This window comes from Aulonocara stuartgranti (genome assembly GCF_965226115.1).
Source record: "Aulonocara stuartgranti genome assembly, chromosome: 3".
NCBI classification, from domain to species: Eukaryota; Metazoa; Chordata; class Actinopteri; order Cichliformes; family Cichlidae; genus Aulonocara; species Aulonocara stuartgranti.
This window is the reverse complement of record NC_138941.1, coordinates 7,264,183-7,281,756: the sequence shown is the minus strand read 5'-3', so window position 1 is coordinate 7,281,756 and position 17,574 is coordinate 7,264,183. Positions and strand designations below refer to the sequence as shown.

General features: G+C 42.9%; 2 protein-coding genes across 3 annotated transcripts in view; both read right to left on the bottom strand.

Annotated features, from left to right (window-relative positions):
• The window catches only part of LOC309702189 (protein NLRC3-like), a 306,079-nt gene that overhangs the window by 80,002 nt on the left and 208,503 nt on the right, over positions 1 to 17,574 (bottom strand). The window contains exons 1-2 of one of the 2 annotated variants that reach the window (XM_082526684.1): positions 4,079 to 4,286; positions 115 to 299 (exon numbers count right to left, since the gene is read on the bottom strand). The exons of the other annotated variant lie outside the window; for it this stretch is intronic. The gene's annotated coding sequence lies outside the window, so the exon portion shown is untranslated. Of the gene's footprint in view, positions 1 to 114; positions 300 to 4,078; positions 4,287 to 17,574 lie in introns of those variants that run through there. 2 annotated transcript variants of the gene reach the window in all.
• On the bottom strand, positions 13,273 to 14,303 carry LOC309703015 (stonustoxin subunit beta-like; the record flags this gene model as incomplete). Its single annotated transcript, XM_082527717.1, has 2 exons — positions 13,273 to 14,132; positions 14,234 to 14,303. Coding segments are annotated over 2 exons (627 nt in total), but the record flags the coding sequence as incomplete, so codon positions are not given.

Sequence of the window (17,574 nt, the reverse complement as noted above, 5' to 3'; positions counted from 1 at the left end):
AAATCTCCTTTTCTCTCTAAAAAGTGACAGCAGACTGAGTCAAAGACAGAAACCTTATTTAAACACCAAATATTCACTTCCTGATCCAGGATTCAAAGAGGACGTTGAACTTACTCAGCTTCTTCCAATGAACGTCTTCACTCTGCAGCTCTCTGCTGTCTGGACCAGGTCTGTGTAGAAACAGAAAATCCTCTGCTTCTTCTCCGTCAGCAGTCCTCTGTGTCTGCAGACTGCGTCAGATTAAACACTTCACACCAGCAAAGAGTCTGAAGCTCACAGGTCAAAGGTCAGCTGCCACACTGTGTATAACAATTCACTTTTGAACAGTAGATAGCCTGTAGGCGTCTCTGCAGTGATAAACAGTTTACACATTAAACACTGAACCATAAAAGAAGCTTAAGCTGCAGCTCACAGGTCAAAGTTCAGCTGCTGCAGCCAGTTATGAGTTTAAATGAATCATTAATCATGATCTTTTCCCTCTCAGCACTTTCACTTGGCCTTGGGGTGTTTTGACGGAGCTACACTGTATGTTTCAAATGTTGTAAATAAATTGGGAGTTAGGGCTGGGCAATATGGCCTAAAATCCATATCGCGGTATAATTTGAAGCACGTGCGGTAACGATATATATCGCGATATATTCTTTTCTTCTGTATAACATATTTTCCACACTATAAGGCAGACTTACAATCCTTTAATTTTCTCAAAAATCAAGAGTGTGCCTTATGTATGAATTCTGGTTGTGCTTACTGACCTCGAACCGATTTGGGCGTGCAGAAATCTGTTAAAAAAATGTTTTAGTAGAACTTTGGTAAGCTACGAAGCCGCACTGCTTGATGGATTGTCAGAGCATTACGGCTGCCGTGGTGAGGAGCTTCGTGGAGTAATCTGGGTCCAAAACTCCGTCCGCTTCAGGTCCCAAAGTCAAACGAACACTAAGAGTTAAAAACGGTCTAAATTCTTTCATCTTTAATAAAATCATCAGTGTTGCTGCTTTACCAGGTGTAACAATTAAGTTTAACATCCATGAAAACAGAATTTATTAAATTTAACGGAGTTAGAAATTAACAGGAAGTTAGCTCGCTAGTTTCCACCTAAACATTTCATAGCATGTTCTGACTGAGAGATTTTTGAAACTAATTCAAACAGCTCTGCTATCACTTCCACCATAAATGAAGACAGAAAACTAAACAGCAGTGGTGTTTGCAGGGTTACTGAAGTTGGACTACCTGGTATATAATGTTGTGCTACGTGATTGCTAGCGACACAGCTATGTTAGCATAACATTAGCACAGTGAAGCTGGAGGATGAACGCCAACTTTTTTTCCACTCGATAAAAGTTAACGTGAGGGATTCTGGTGGTCAGGGACAAATGCAATCGCATAGCAGGATGCTGTACACGGGCCAAACTTCAGTCAGGAGAACAACTGAAATCATCCATCCACAATACGAGGTTAGTTATTATTCGTCTCGGAACTGAGGACGCCATCATCTACCTGTTCAATCGTGTCTACACCCATCTGGACCAGCCGGCGAGCACTGTGAGGGTCATGTTCTTTTACTTTTCCAGTGCTTTCAACACCATCAGGCCGACCCTCCTGGGTGATAAGTTAGCAGCGATGCAGGTGGATGCTTCTCTGGTGTCCTGGATTGTTGATTACCTGACAGGAAGACCACAATATGTACGTCTCCCACAGTGTGTGTCTGACAAGGTGATCAGCAACACAGGGGCACCACAGGGGACTGTCCTCTCCCCCTTCCTCTTCACCCTCTACACCACAGACTTCAGCCACTGCACAGAGACCTGCCATCTTCAGAAGTTTTCTGATGACTCTGCGGTGGTTGGATGCATCAGCAGGGATGATGAGACAGAGTACCGGGCTGTGGTCGACTCCTTTGTCACGTGGTGTGAGCAGAATCATCTGCAGCTCAACGTGGCAAAGACCAAGGAACTGATCGTGGACTTCAGGAAGACCAGGAAACACTTGACCCCTGTTTCAATCCAGGGGGTCAGTGTTGACATTGTGGAGGACTATAAATACCTTGGAGTACACATTGACAATAAACTGGACTGGGCTAAAAACACCACAGCACTTTACAGGAAGGGCCAGAGTCGTCTCTATTTCTTGAGGCGACTGAGGTCCTTCAACATCTGCCAGAAAATGCTGAGGATTTTCTATGAGTCTGTTGTGGCCAGTGCGATCCTCTATGCTGTTGCATGCTGGGGGAGCAGGCTGAGGGTCGCAGATGCCAACAGACTTAATAAACTAATCCGTAAGGCCAGCAATGTTGTGGGGATGGAGCTGGACTCCCTCAAGGTGGTGTCGGAGAGGCGGATGCTGTCCAAGATAAAGACAATGTTGGATAACACCTCCCACCCACTCCATGACATGCTGGTCAGTCACAGGAGCACGTTCAGTGAGAGACTGAGATTACCGAAAAGCACCACTGAACGACACAGGAAATCTTTCCTGCCTGTGGCTCCCTGTACAACGCATCCACTTAACACACTGTTTGCTGCTACAGCTACACATGTTTCTTTTCCAGCTATTTATTTATGAGTGACTTATGTATGTATGTATGTATGTATGTATGTATATATATGTATATATTGTACTATTCTTAGTTAGTGTATTGTCTGTCTTGTCTTAATGTTGGTTTAAAATGGAGCACTGTAACAAAAAATATTTTCCCCCAGGGATCAATAAAGTATTCTGATTCTGATTCTGATTCTGATTAATATACTGCAACAACATGGGAATACAGCAGCTGCGAGAGAATTCAACATTAATGAATCAATGTTACGGAAGTGGAGGAAGTGCAGTTTTTGGCTTTCCCCGCGTTTCAAAAGTGCTTTATCTCTTTGCTATGACTGTCGCCCACCATAATTGCAGATGATAATTGTTGTAGCCGCTGCGATGCTTTCGACCAAAAAAGGCGCAGCTTGATGACATCATCAACATGCGCTATCGCGATAGAGCGATATAGTCAGAGGCCCTTTCTCAATTCTACGTACGCAAGTATGTACTCGCGTTTTCGGCGAGACCGGATTTGCCGAGACCGCACGGACTTGCCGGAAATGCGAGCACGGACTCGCGATTTGTACAATTGGAACACCGGCATACTTGATGATGTCACAGGTCCAGAGTTTTTACTGCCGTCCTCTCTTAATTTAACTGTGAGTAATATGTTATGAAGCTTAACTTTAATCACAGCCAAACCGGTTTACTCAGGAACAAATAAAACACTGAAATAAGCCAAACATTAACATTTAGAAATGATCTAAGTGACTTATATATCATGTTTAACCTCAGTGGTGAAATCTCTATTAATAAAAATAGTGTACATGTACATACGTGTACATACCTTAATAAAAACAAGCAGGTGAGATGTTACAATGCTTTTATTTTTATTTTAGTGGACACTCAATACAATAGACAGCTGCTGGGGTTTGGGGTTTGTTTAACCTGAGTAGCGAAAAGACCGCGGGGGGGGGGGGGGGGGTTGAAAACGATGCGCTGTTCTCGCCAGCTCTAATGATCCTCGACCTCGCTGTCTGCTATGGAGCTGGCGGGTCACAGACGTCTCCGAAAACGCCGGAGCGTGTTTGGAAATAAATGATATCTTGATAAATCGAGCAGATATTTGAAGTTTAAACGTTTATTTTGTGACCCAGAAAGAGTAATATTTAAAAGTTTTCAGCCCCGCTCGTCCACCATTGCCACGTTTGAGTTTTGGACGAAATGCATTCTGGGATATTTAGCTGTACAAAGTCCACACAAGTCACCACCGATGCATGCTCGATAAAAAGGGCGGAGCGAGAACTCGGCTTGATGCGTACTTCGAATTGGAACAGTACTTGGTCTCCGACTGATGACGTATCCCGAGTAGACGAGAACGCAAGTATGCACAAGTACGCATATTGAGAAAGGGCCAAAATCTCTATCGTTGACCAAGTTTAATCGATTCTATCGTATATCGTTTATATCGCCCACCCCTACTGGGAGTGATTTTGTTGTATTGGTTTGTTTTTTGGTTTTATGTTTCCATGTAGATGAATGAAGACAGATTCACTCTTACCTTTTCAAAATGTCTATAAGGTAGACGAGGTCTATGCTTTTCTGCCTCTTCACAGATAATCCCAGTGATTTTCCTTTGGTCTGAAATCTCACCTGATCTTGTGATATTGAGAGTCATCTGCCTTTGAGGCAGCTAACCAAACAATGTACTCTAAACTCTAACTTTAATATACTTTGATATATTTCAGATTTCTGAGCTCTGCTCTGACTCCGTGCCAGTAGCTCCTTAATATGACTTTAGTTTGATCAATAATTAACCTTCAGAAAGTTTCTGTTCCCACCCCACCACGCCGAACAACCCTGAGAACAAATAATATGATGTGGGTGTGTCGGCAGGCTTCAGCACTGTGAGCATTAAACACAATAAAAGACTCACAAGTTCCTGCTCAAAGGTCAGCTGCCTTCAGATCAATCATTAACCTGCAGCAGGTTGTGGCCTGATGTGTTTGTAAGAGTTTCACTTTCAGGAGGAGAAGATTTAAACGAGTCACACAAATGTGAACTACAAAATCTGTGACACACAATTTAGTGCAACCTGCATGAAATCTGACCTGAAGAAATCCAGTCTTCTGCATGTCGTGGTTGTGACAGCTGCTCGTAGGAGAGTTTGTTTGTAGGAGGTGGAGATGTTCTCAGATCAAGTGCGTAATCGTCTCTTTGTGTAGACGCTAAAAGCTGTGAGCCAAAACTCTCTGCTCTGAAACTCTTCACTCAGTCCTCACGCTGAGAGTTTAGAGGCTGAACTTCTTGTTCCTCCATAACACTTTTCATGAAACAGCAGAAATGAGCTTGTGTTTCTCAGCAGTGCGCACACAGAGAACCGATCCTCTCTGCTCAGTCTGAACAAATCAAAGTGAAACATCAGTGAAAACACAGCTGCTGATCAAACTGTGTCAGATTAATGCCTCAATGTTTCACTGTGAGGTTAAAAAATACATAAAAATGATTTAAAGAAGTAGAAGGCAGATTTTCACAATAAGAGCACTTTGTTTTTAATTCAGTTAATGTCAAACTGTCATCAACACCTCTGTGTTGTCTCCGTCTCTGAGCAGATTCAGGCATTACTCAAATAATAAAGGCTTTCTTTCACTATTATACTTTTCATTAGTCTCCAGGTTGATGATTATAAACAGAATTATTAAAGTTTTTATCATTTCAGGCTGAAAATCAACATGAATTTGGTTCTAATCAAAGAAGCTCCTTTAATGTGTGTCATTAAAATCCTCACACAGACTTAAAAAGGCGACATTAACATTAAAATAAATGAAAGAAGCTTCAGCTGAGAGCTTCATGCAGTCATCATCAGCAGCTCATAGCAGTCACAGCTCTTTATTGCGCAGCTTTGCAGGAATTAAAGTGGCTGAAGTGTCAGAGTTTGTGTGAGAAGCTGCTTCATGGACAGCTGTACACACGTCTTTATTATTTCTTCATAAATCAAACACACAGGTTTGTCTGCAGATGATTTAAAGTGTGTCGTTGTGCAGTTAAAGCTGTTTGTGTGACGCCCTGACCTCCTGTGAATGAAACAGCCAATCAGATCCACCAGAGAGAGAGCAGGAAGTGTTGTGTGTTTGTGACAGAACAAGGAAACAGTGATGATGATGAACATAAAGATCCTCTGATGACGTGTTTGTGTTTCCTGTTACAGTAACGCTTGTTCATTGGTTGCCAGGAAGTCAGAGGTCAGCTGATGCTGCGAGCAGGAAGTGAACCAAGGGAAAGGTCCACTCTACTCAATCTCAAAGAAAATATGCTGGTGTTTGTTGATGTTGATGGTACAATAAAAATATATAATATAATAAATAATAAAATATCATGTGATGATGAGATGTGTTGTTGGTGTTTGTATTTTCTGTAAATGTCTTTTTTAATGTAAATGCTTTGTTCCAGACAGACAGGGAATCAGTTGCTGTACGATGACATCATCTTGATGTTGACGAGGAGGGCGAGAAAAACTAGTTTTGTCCTGCAGATGGCGATCTTGCACCGTGTTCAGAGAGCCGACACTTTGATGGTGCTGCTCTACTCAGCTTACTTTAGCCTGGGTTGGACTCTATATGAGCAGCTTCCACTCTGGTTTCACTCTTAAACACACTTGTTTGATTTCACTTGTAAAAGTTGAAGAATAAATATTTTATTACAAAATTATTTGTTGATGCATTTTTTTAGGGTCAAATATCTTGTTTGATTTGAGGAATGAACTGTTAGGGTGGAAAAAGTGAATCAGGTTAAAATAGTGGTGCTTTATATCAGTGAAGATGTATAATGTAATTTAAAATGTTGATGATGGGTTGTAGTGGGCTTGTACTTACAAAACTGCCTCATTTTATTGGAACGATCCACAGTTGCATCCATTCACGGATGACATCTGACATCATTTGACATCTGGTCTGAACACGTTTGTACACAAGATGCCTCAGTTCTGGATGTTCCCACAGACTCCTCTGTGCACCTAAAGAAAAGGTCAAGGGTCAGCAGCACATGTATTTGGGACAATTCTTCAGTCGCACAAACTACACAATGATTTTCCTCCAATGACGACTTTTCACTTGCAGAAATGGTCCTGTGTGATTTCCAGGCTGTGATATAAAAACTAGTTCCTAATGGCAGCGACTCACTCAGTAAACATGTGTTTCCTTCACCAACCTCACACACAGATCCAATAAGATCAGGAAGTGGGCAGTATAGTACAATATGTGTTATTCTGTGCTGCACTGCCCAAACTAAAGATCTGCTGAAGTGTTGGAAATGATCCAGATGTTTATTTTGGACGATACAGCAGAAGATCAGACATGAAAGTGGAGATAACACAGAAGACCTGCAGCAAAGGTCAGAGGTCAGACTGGGCCCCTGGATTCAACAATGAGCCAATGATCATCAAGCAGTGACTAAAGCAGAGCCCTGACGTTCTGACATTCATCACACAGTCAGAACAAATGTCTGCTGATGACTTCATCTCATGAAACGACTGATAGATGTCAGTTCATTGATCAGCTGAGCTGCTGATCTTCATCGTCACAGAAACATTCAGCTTGTTTCAATCAGTAAATAACTCCCACTACTCCCAGTTTGAACTGTTCCCACTCAAAATGCTGTGAGAACAATGATCATTGTAGAACTTCACAAACATCACGTGTTGTTTTCCACATGTAAGATCAGCAAACACACAGAAACTTCCTGTTGCCACACACGGCCTCTAAAATCTCTTCCACGCTTTCTGTCTGAAGTCCACTCTCTGTGTCGGATCCACAGGAAACAACAAGGTCTTATTAACATGGTTTTCAATGTGTCTCCTTCCAAAAAGTCCAACCAATGAACAAATGTGTGTATTTGTGGAGGCCGAACAAAAGCATGACACATTTCTCTGTTTCTATAAACTGGAGTCAAACACAAACATGAAGAGTTTCACTGACAGACTCCAAAATGCCCCCACAGTGGATCAAAGGGAAATCCTACAGTGTGGCCAGAGACTCTTAATGGCTCCAACATCAACACATCCACAATGTTGGATCCAGTTCTGCCTCACAGAGTTACTAAGACACACCCTCTGCAGCATCACAACAGCTCCACCTGCTTCACCTGCCTCCTCAGCATCTGTACACCTGAAGAGAAAAGAAAGGCTCCAACAGCTCAAATCTACAAAGGATTCATGAAGTTTCATCCAACAATAACATGTTTGCCTTCCACAGTGTGCTGTTAGACACCACTGTACCTCTGCCATTTCAAAAAGAGCAGCTTGGGAACATTTTGGCTCCAAACACTTTGTGTTTAAGTTCTTTGTTTTCTTTGTGAAGCCGACAACATCTGGAGCTTTGTGACTCATAGAAACATCATTTTGTTCTTTAGATGACAGCAGATTGGGACTGAATAATCAATCACTATCAAACCAATAAAGACAAACATGCTGATTTTACAGGAACTTTGTTGGAGAAGCTGCAAAGACATGAAACTGGTGGAGATCCCAAACCAGTTGATAGTGCTGGTTATTCCAAATAAAGCTGTTTCCCTTTGAGATGAAATGACTTTGTGTCCTGATATATAATAAAGATGTTGTTGTTTTTGAGCCCCTGTATTAAAAGTAGTTTAAAGTCAGCTTGAGTTTGATGTCTTTATGTCAAAGCTGCTCATGATGTTGAGCTGCTGATGGAATAAAAACAATATAAAAGCATGTAGTCCAGACTTAAATGTAGCCTGTTGTTAGCTGAGGTCCACACACAGTGTTTGGCAGTGTAAAGTGTGTGAAAGGGCTGCTGGTGGAGCTCACTAGGATGAGCAGGTGACCACGAGGTGGAGAGCAGCTGGCCTGGCTTTGACCCGGGCCACGCCCCCTTTCTCTCTGCTTTGCTGTCACTTATCTTCACTGCTCTGTCCAATAAAGCTGAAAAAGGCCCCGAATCAAAGAAATCTGCTGCAGCCTCTGAAATGTCTTCTGTTTCCTTCCCGACGGCTTTTTCACCGTCAGCCCATCAGACAGTCCAGCAGCATTTATGATGATGTCATGATGTTGAAGAGGCTGCTACGGTGGCCTCCCATGACCCCCAGCCTCATCACAGCTGAGATGCAGACATTTGAAAACATTCAGCAGACAACTGAATAACAGTCCAACACAACAGTCTGTGTGCAGACACACACTGACCTTTCATAGAGTCAAACACAGCTGGTTGAGTCATTTCTCTGTGAGTCTAAAGTGAATCTAGTATTTGAAAGTCCACTTCCTGTATTTGTTGTTGAAGACTTCTTCAGCTTCTTCTCAAGGACATCAGCTGCTTGTTTGGCAGCAGAGGCAGTTAAGAAGCTTCCTGAAAAACACTGAACAGTGAGTTCACTGTGGCATATGACAGATTCAGCTTTCTGTGTGCAAATGTGTCTGTGTCGACCTTTCAAATGCTGTTGAATCCAAAACATCAGCGGCTCCTCGGCTGCTCACTTCGTGCACTTCTGTCTGTGTGACAGTCCAATGACATCACAGCTGTTTCCAGCCCCAGTGTCTCAGGACTGGACACCTTTAAACATGTCGAGGATCAAACAGCGTCCAGCTAAACACACATGAAACTATCAGAGCTGACAATCATTCCAATAACATCTAATGGTTCATGTATGTAGACACAGGACTACAAGGAAATGGCTCTCAGCATCTGGCTGTGGGAACACATGAGTCCCTGTTTGTGTTCAGATTGTGTGCATGTTTTAGACGTGTGTCACATGTAGAAACACAACAATCCCACAATGACACACAGATGTGTTTGACACAGCTGTGCAGCTGTAAGTTGTTTCTAATGATTCATTGAAGCTCTTCTAACATTCTGGAGACGATCAGTACATGAATCTGTTCAACACGACAACAATTTGACTTCAGTGTGAACGTTTGCATTAAATAACCTTCTTCATCCAGCTGACAGCATCTTCATCCTATGATGTGAACAGTTCCTCCTGTTGATGACAAACCTCTGACAGGATCTGCTTGAGGAGCTTTTTCATGTGCAGCTCTCTGAGCTCAGGGCTGAGCTGCTGTTTCATCTTTAAGAGCTGCTGCCTCCTCGCCGGACTTGTTCTCCTCTTCTTCTCCTAATGACACCATTTCTGCTTCATATTAAATTCAATAAAGATGCTGACATGTATCTGTAGCAACAACATCATTGAATCTAGAACAACTGGAGCCAAACCAGTGGCTCTGCTGGGATCACTGGTGAGCCAACACTTCCTTGTTGATGCAGATTTCAGGGCTTCCTTTTGCTCCTCCGTTATAACTGTTCTCTCTTCTCAACACATGATGACACAAAGGAATCAGCAGTGACAAAGATGATGCTGAAGAGAAGCACACACTTCACACATATAACAGAGCAGTGCAGTTACACACACCTCTGCTCGACATCAGGCCTCAAACAAAGACACAAAACACTAACTTGACTCTAAACAGAAGAAACGAGCAGCTGTTTCTGTTCTGTGCTTATTTATATTTGACACACATGCTTCTCTTTGTGCAAACACACATCGCACTATAAGGGTAACCTCGCACACAATGATTGGACAGCACAGTGATGATGCTGGGAGATCCTATACGCAGCAACACAGAAACACTGAGAACTTTAAACAATGATGGAAAGTGTTATAAATGACTTGTTGGCCTCTGATCTGTCACAAACAGCTGAAACGTGTCTCTCATGAGTCACATGAAGGTTTTTGACAGAAAGGACAAAAAGTAGCTGCAGTCAGTTTGTGTCATTTTTATATTTATTCATCTGGGAGAAAAATCTGAGGGACATTAAAATGTGTTTTCAACAGAGACAAGAACATGAATATAACAGAACAGGTAAATGAACATGTTTCAAGTAAACAGCTGGACTGATCAGGTCCAAACACAGAGTGATAAACTTGTCAAACAGCTGTCATATCTTTATATAGAAGCTCTTTATAAATGCTGCTCACTGCAGTCTGTTTACTAATAATGTCAAAGTGTTAGAAACACAGAAACATCAGAATGGTCTTTGTTCACAGAAACCTGTCTGGGATCCTTTGTTGTTCTTTTGATGCAGAGTTACATTATAAATATAAAGAGTTATTTCAGAGTCTCATCAGTTTTCCTGCATGTCTTTATTTAACACATCAGCAGGGCTGAAGCTCTCATGTTAAACACACACTGATCTATGGACACGTTCATGTGTTTCTAACAGAACCAGGCTGTTATCAGCCTGCACTAACATTATGTCACACACACTGAATGTAACAGTGACAGTTTACATCATCACACAATCAGCTGTGATTGTTTCACTGTCATCAAACGAGTCAACAGGAAGTAGAATCAATAGAAACCAATCATTTACTGACAGCATGTCTGATGGAAATAAGTGCAGATTATGTATGAAGTCTAACTGCACACAGTAACTGTGTTACAATAAGGACTTAACAGCGCCCTCTGCTGGAGTGTTTCAGTACTGCGTTAACTAGAATACACCACCTCCTCCTCACACCACCTGCTACAGCTCTACTCTTCTATGACTACAGTCATCCACAGCACTGATGTGAGGTCACATGGTTCATATGTAAGGAGCACAGCTGACCTCAGGTCAGTTTAATGACTGTGAGCAGCAGCTGTGTTATTGTCACTGTGACAGGGAGACACTCTCAGACACAGCGCTCATGTCAGCTTGTTCTCATGCAGGAGGATCAGGAGCTCCATGTTTGTCTTTCTGTTTGAATCATGATGTGTTTGTGCCATCAGAGTCTGTCATGAGTACTCAGGGTTTCACAGCAGCTCTTCTGGATGCTGACGAGGACTCCAACCTCATGTTTCACCTCTCTGAGCTTCTGATGTCTGTGAACACTCGTGTTTCTTCTCTGGGCTCATCTGGACAAAAACACCTTTCTGTGTTTGGCTGCAGCCTCATTCTGACTGACAGGAAGTGTGTTATCCATGAGCTGCACTTCTGTGAGGAAGTTTCCTGCTGTGTTTCCTGTCTGTGGACAAACACGAGTGTTCCAGCTGAGGACTTGGTTCCTTCCACCTGTCCATACAGGACATCACGCTGTCTGCAGCTCTGTAAATGCAGCTCCAGGTCCTTCCACGTGCTGCTCTGTATTTGTGCAGTTTGTAGTGTGTCCTGGGAAACGTAGCACACATGGTGTTCTTCTGCTGTTTCCTCCTTTCACTGAGTGTGAAACACTGACGCTGTGCTGTTGTTCACAGAGGGGAGCTGATTCTAGCTGCAGCTGGACTCTGTCATCTAACTGAATGTGTTGGTGCTGATCACGGGGCTCTGAGGGGGGAGCAGCAGGAGGACTCTGGATGCTGACGTCAGTGTATCTGTGGAAGCTCCCACAGCGTGTCTGTCATTCAATATTGTGCTGTATATTGTATCTATGCAAAGATGAACAGACTGTGTGTTCACTGGTCTCTGTGCTGCAGCTCTGATGTCATCATCACTCCCTCCTCCACCCTCAGCAGTCCCAGCATGCTGCTGTGGTGCACCCCACCCTCACTCTACACCTGAGCCACAGACCACACCCTCCACCTCAATATACACCACAGTTTTCTCTGCTGTGGAAATGAGATCAGGAGGAAATCATGATTATTATTATTTAATAAACGCTCACATTAATGTGGGCTTATTTGTTTCATATTAGAAACATTAGTTGAGTGTTTTTAGTATAAAATGGTCAAAGTCCCTCTTTTTGCTCCTCCCCTCACCTGTGGATGGACGGTGCTGTTACCGTGGTGACAGCTTGGATGTGTTTCAGTCCTGCCTGGTTATCACTGCAGGAATCTTTCACATTTATTACAGGTAATAACTCTGATTTTTCTGTGTATTATGAACCAAATGTATCCTGATACACACAGAGATGGATGAGCAGAGGGTTTTTTTGCAGTTTATGTAGTTACTATGGACTTAATGCATACATATTATTAAAATTAGGGCTATAACAGTTGTATTGATGTATAGCAACTTGAAATGCTCCCACAAATGGCTCCACAGCATGTAAAAATATAACAAAAGCTCTGGCGGACTTGGTTCTGTGGTCAGTCTTAAAGGGTGAAGTTAAACTCTGTAATCTTCACTGTGTCACAGAGTTCAGTGAGTCCCGTTATTCACAGTATCAATCAGATCATCAGAGAACAGCTGATCAGCAATCAGTGGTGCCAACAGCGCCTCCTGTGGTGAGAGGATGCAATAATGCAATGTAGCATTTTTCCACTCAACACTTGCAGTCATGGAAACTGTCTGTTGGATCTGTGTGACGTTGCTTTCTTGGTTAGAGTTCCTCACAAATGTCCAGATGATTCTTCTAATGAGGCGTCGACCATGTTTGCAGCTCTTTGGAAGAAAACGTCGCCCTTTGCCATCCTTACTTTTCTTTGACTTCTTCAAATGCAGCTGAACTCCAGCTGGTATTTTCTTGGACTTTGCAGCTGTTTCTGGTCATCAGTTCATTCCTGCAAACCTCTGAAGCTGAACAACAATGATGCTGCATTGCTGGCTGATCCCAAAAGGTTGATTCTGTTCATCTGGACGTTTTCAGAAACGTTTGCTCACTGATCAGGTGACTTCTTCAGTCTCAGCTGACTGCAGCTTTACAAGCTTACAAACAGCACATTTGCACAATGACTGAAAGCAGCAGCACCTGATATATATGATACTAATATAATACATATACATATATAATCCATACTAATGATGAAGGAACTGAGCTCACAGTCCATTGTTCATTCAGTGAACTACTCAGTTTATTTTGGGCCTCAGAAATGCTCACTCTGTTTGTACATCACTGTCAGCAATAGACTCATTCTGCTGTGTGGACAGGAACACATGTGACATCACTTCCTGTTTGTTTGTGACTGAAGAAGTTTACAAGGAATCATTTAGAAGAGTTTCAAACATCAACTGATTGAATCCATGAATCTGAAAACGTGTTTGTGAGTGAAAGAGACAGACATGTACAGACTGAACTATCTGTTCAACAGTCAGAGTGTTTCTGTAACAGGAGACACTCTTTACACTCCACTCAGCACAGGGACACTGAGGCACCAAGAAACAAGGAACTGAACCTAAACCCAGGATAAAGAGTTTGAGTGAATGTGGTGTTGAAGGTGTGGAGGTGGATCAGAGTGTCAGAGGAGACTCTGTAGAAGGACAGAGTGCCAGCAGGACAGTCCACATACACTGCTGCTCTGTTAGAGACAGAGGAGGAGGAGGAGGAGGAGGAGGAGATGGATGTTTTTATTTTATTGTGCCAGACAGTAAAGGGATCATCATCATCGTCTTCATCACACTCCAGACTCCAGGACTGATCATTGTTTCCAAACCAACAGTCATCACTGCCTCCTTTCCTTCTGATGCTTCTGTAACTCACTGATATCTCAATGTCTCCTCTCCACTCGACCTCCCAGTAACAGCGACCAGTCAAACCATTTCTACACAGCAGCTGTTTACAAACATCAAATCTGTCTGGATGATCAGGATATGACTGAACCTCCTCCACATGTGTCACCTTCCTGTTGTTGTCAGACAGTTGGAGCTTTGTGTTCACTGTGTTTGTGTCGATTGTGAGTTGACAGGAATCTGATGGAGAGAACAAACACAATCCAGCTGCAGTTATTGATCCATCATCTGTTCATTGATTGACACTTTGTTTTCATGAATCCCATTAAAAACACACTTACACTTCCTCAGACCTGGTCTCAACCATCGGACTCCAGCAGGCTCCACCCTGAAAGGAGGAGGGGGGTCAGAGCAGCACAGTCAGCATGCACACATGGACATTACATGGCTCTCACACACACACTGTTACACACTGAGCTCAAAGCTCGGCTCCACTGTTTTATTCAAAGAAATCTACATTTATTTATCAGCACATTTAAAAACAGCTTGAGCCAAAGTGCTGCACAGAGTAGAGAGAAAATAGGAAACATACACAGTAATGACTATACAGACTGGTCAGGATTGAAAGCTACAGAGTACAATGCAATGCAGCCCAATTTAGTCTGCAGTCACATAGCGACACCTGTTCATCGGCAACAACAGTCCCCGGTAACCCGGACTAATTATAGGGTCGCACCGTAATTTGTGGCTCCATGTTTTTATTTGCATCACTGCGTTTGCATTGCAGCAAACATGAACATTACATATATTTCAATATAATGTAAAAGCAGTCAAAACAACTAACATCAGAAACAGCTGATGTTATTTGTTATATGTCACGGTGTCGTTTCCGCTTCTTTCTCCTGTAACAACAGCCCGGCGCCGTGAGCAGTCGCCTTTTTTGCGCTCGCTATCCCTGCACTTTCTACCATCTGCAAACGCCACGGTGTTCGTGTCATCATGAAAGACATGAACATCGAGCGAAAAAACAAAGGAGACTGCTACCGGCTTTTTATCTGCCGATCGCTGTGCTACGGTTGCAAGAAAAAGAAGCAGAAATGACCTTCTCTACGCGTTGAGACGTTCCCCGTCCGTCGGCTAAACGCTTGATTGAAACTTCAATGCGACAGTGACACCAAGTAGAATTATAAATGTCACATAGCCCCAAACATGTCTTTTTCAAAGCCTGCGGTGAAGAGAAAGGTTGGTGATGAGCACCAACAATTTCAGGAAAAGTGGGAAATGCAATATTTCTTTGTTGAGCACAGGGGCACCCCGACCTGTCTTATTTGCACAGAGAAAGTTGCGCTGCACAAGGAATACAATTTGAAACGTCATTACACAACTAGACATGCTGAGCTGGATGCAAAATACCAGGGAGACGAGAGAGCGAACCGGGTTGCCAGTCTTAAAACAGATCTACTGAGGCAGCAAGATTTCTCCAAGAAAGCAACCAAAGAGAATAATGCAGCAGTCGGAGCCACGTGGTTAGTGAGATGATTGCTAAAGCAGGGAAGCCATTCACAGAAGGTGCATTTGTCTAAAAGTGCATATTGCAGGCTGCAAATATAGTCTGTCCGGGAAAGAAAGGTCAGTTTAGCAACATCAGCCTTTCTGCCAACACCGCAGCAGATCGCATTTCTGACCTGTCAAGTGACATTTATGACCAACTGTGTGAGAAAGCCAAATGTTTCAGTGTATACTCAGTCGCTCTTGATGAGACCACAGACATCACCGACACTGCCCAGCTCCCAATGTATGTCCGTGGTGTTGATGACAGTTTTGAAGTGATGGAGGAGCTGCTCACAGTAATTCCAATGCATGGCCAGACCACCGCTCAGCAGATATTTACAAGCTGTGTGATGCCATTGAGAATGTTGGTTTGCCATGGAAGAGGTTTGTTGGAATAACAACAGATGGAGCGCCATCAATGACAGGGAGGAAACATGGACTGGTGGCACAAAACAAACTGGAAGAGGAAGGCGTGGAGGAGGCCATTGCTCTGCACTGCATCATCCATCAGCAGGTCCTTTGCAGCAAATGCCTGAAGTTTGACAATGTGATGTCTATTGTTGTGAAATGCATCAACCAAATCAGATCCAGGGGCTTAAAGCACCGAAGGTTCTGTGCTTTTTTAGAGGAAATGGAGTCAGAATATGGGGATGTGCTCGACTTCACTGAGGTACGTTGGCTCAGCAGGGGAAATGTATTAAAGAGACTTTTTGAGTTGAGAGCAGAAGTGAAGCCTTCATGGAGAAGGATGGAGTTAGTGTTCCTGTGCTAACTGATCCCAAATGGCTCATGGACTCAGCTTTTCTTGTTGATATGACACATGAGCTTAATGTACTGAACAAGACGTTACAAGGCCAGGGGCAACTTGTCAGTGCTGCCTATGACAACGTGAGAGCATTCTCCACAAAACTGGCGCTCTGGAAAGCTCAGCTCTCTCAGACAAACCTTTGCCATTTCCCAGCATGCAAGGCACTCGTGGATGCAGGCACACCATTCAGTGCTGACGAGTATGTTGATGTCATTTTGAGGCTACAGGAGGAATTTGATCACAGATTTGCTGACTTCAAGACACACAGAGCCACCTTTCACATTTTTGCGGACCCCTTCTCCTTTGATGTGCAAGATGCCCCTTCTGTGCTTCAAATGGAGCTCATTGAGCTGCAGTGCAACTCTGAACTCAAAACAAAGTTCAGGGAGGTGAGTGGAAAAGCAGACAAGCTTGGACAATTTTTGAGAGGATTGAGCCCTAGTTTCCCTCGGCTTTCCCGAATGTTCAAGCGGACCATGTGCCTTTTTGGTAGCACATACTTGTGCCAAAAGCTCTTCTCCACTTTGAACTTCAATAAGTCCAAGTACAGGTCCAGACTTACGGATGATCATCTTCAAGACATACTGAGGGTCGCAACTGCTTCCTTCCTCCCTTTTTTAACCATGCCTTTATTGTGGAAAACCTTTCCTTATAACAATATGAGCAGCTAATGCTAATTTGATGTGAATTAGCATTATATTAGTGAGGAGTTAATGTTAAGTAGGCTACCATTAGCAGCTAAAGCTAATTTGAGGTGAATAAGCATTAGTAGCTTATGCTAATACCCTTTTCTCTTGTGTTATAATGATGTGAGACGTTAATGCTAAATAGGCTTCCATGAGTGACTCCTTTCCCTTGCATAAAGATGTAAAGAGTTTATGCTAAGTAAGCTGCCATTAGCAGCTAATGCTAATACTGTTTTCCCTTTCTTTATACAACTTGAGCAGCTATTGCTAAGAAGGCCACTTTTCTCTGCTAAGGATTTGTGTGACCATGATGGAAACTCTGATAAGCTAGTGCTGTTTATGGGCCCTGTTAGAATCAATATTTCAATCTCATTCTGTTGTTTGAGAACAATAACAGAAAAATGTGCACTTGAGAACAAATTTATTGTGAATTCAGCTGTGAATGTACAGTTTGTCATTATTTAAGCTTCCATTTCCAAATGTTAGCTGACACTTTATTAGGTACACTGGTATCTATATCAGGTACACCTGTGACCTAAATGTTCCCGCAAACAGACTCCTTGGAGACCCCTACATAAATATCCATGAACTATCCAGCTAGACTAGTGTGTCTGTCCCTGAAAATATTCCTGCATGT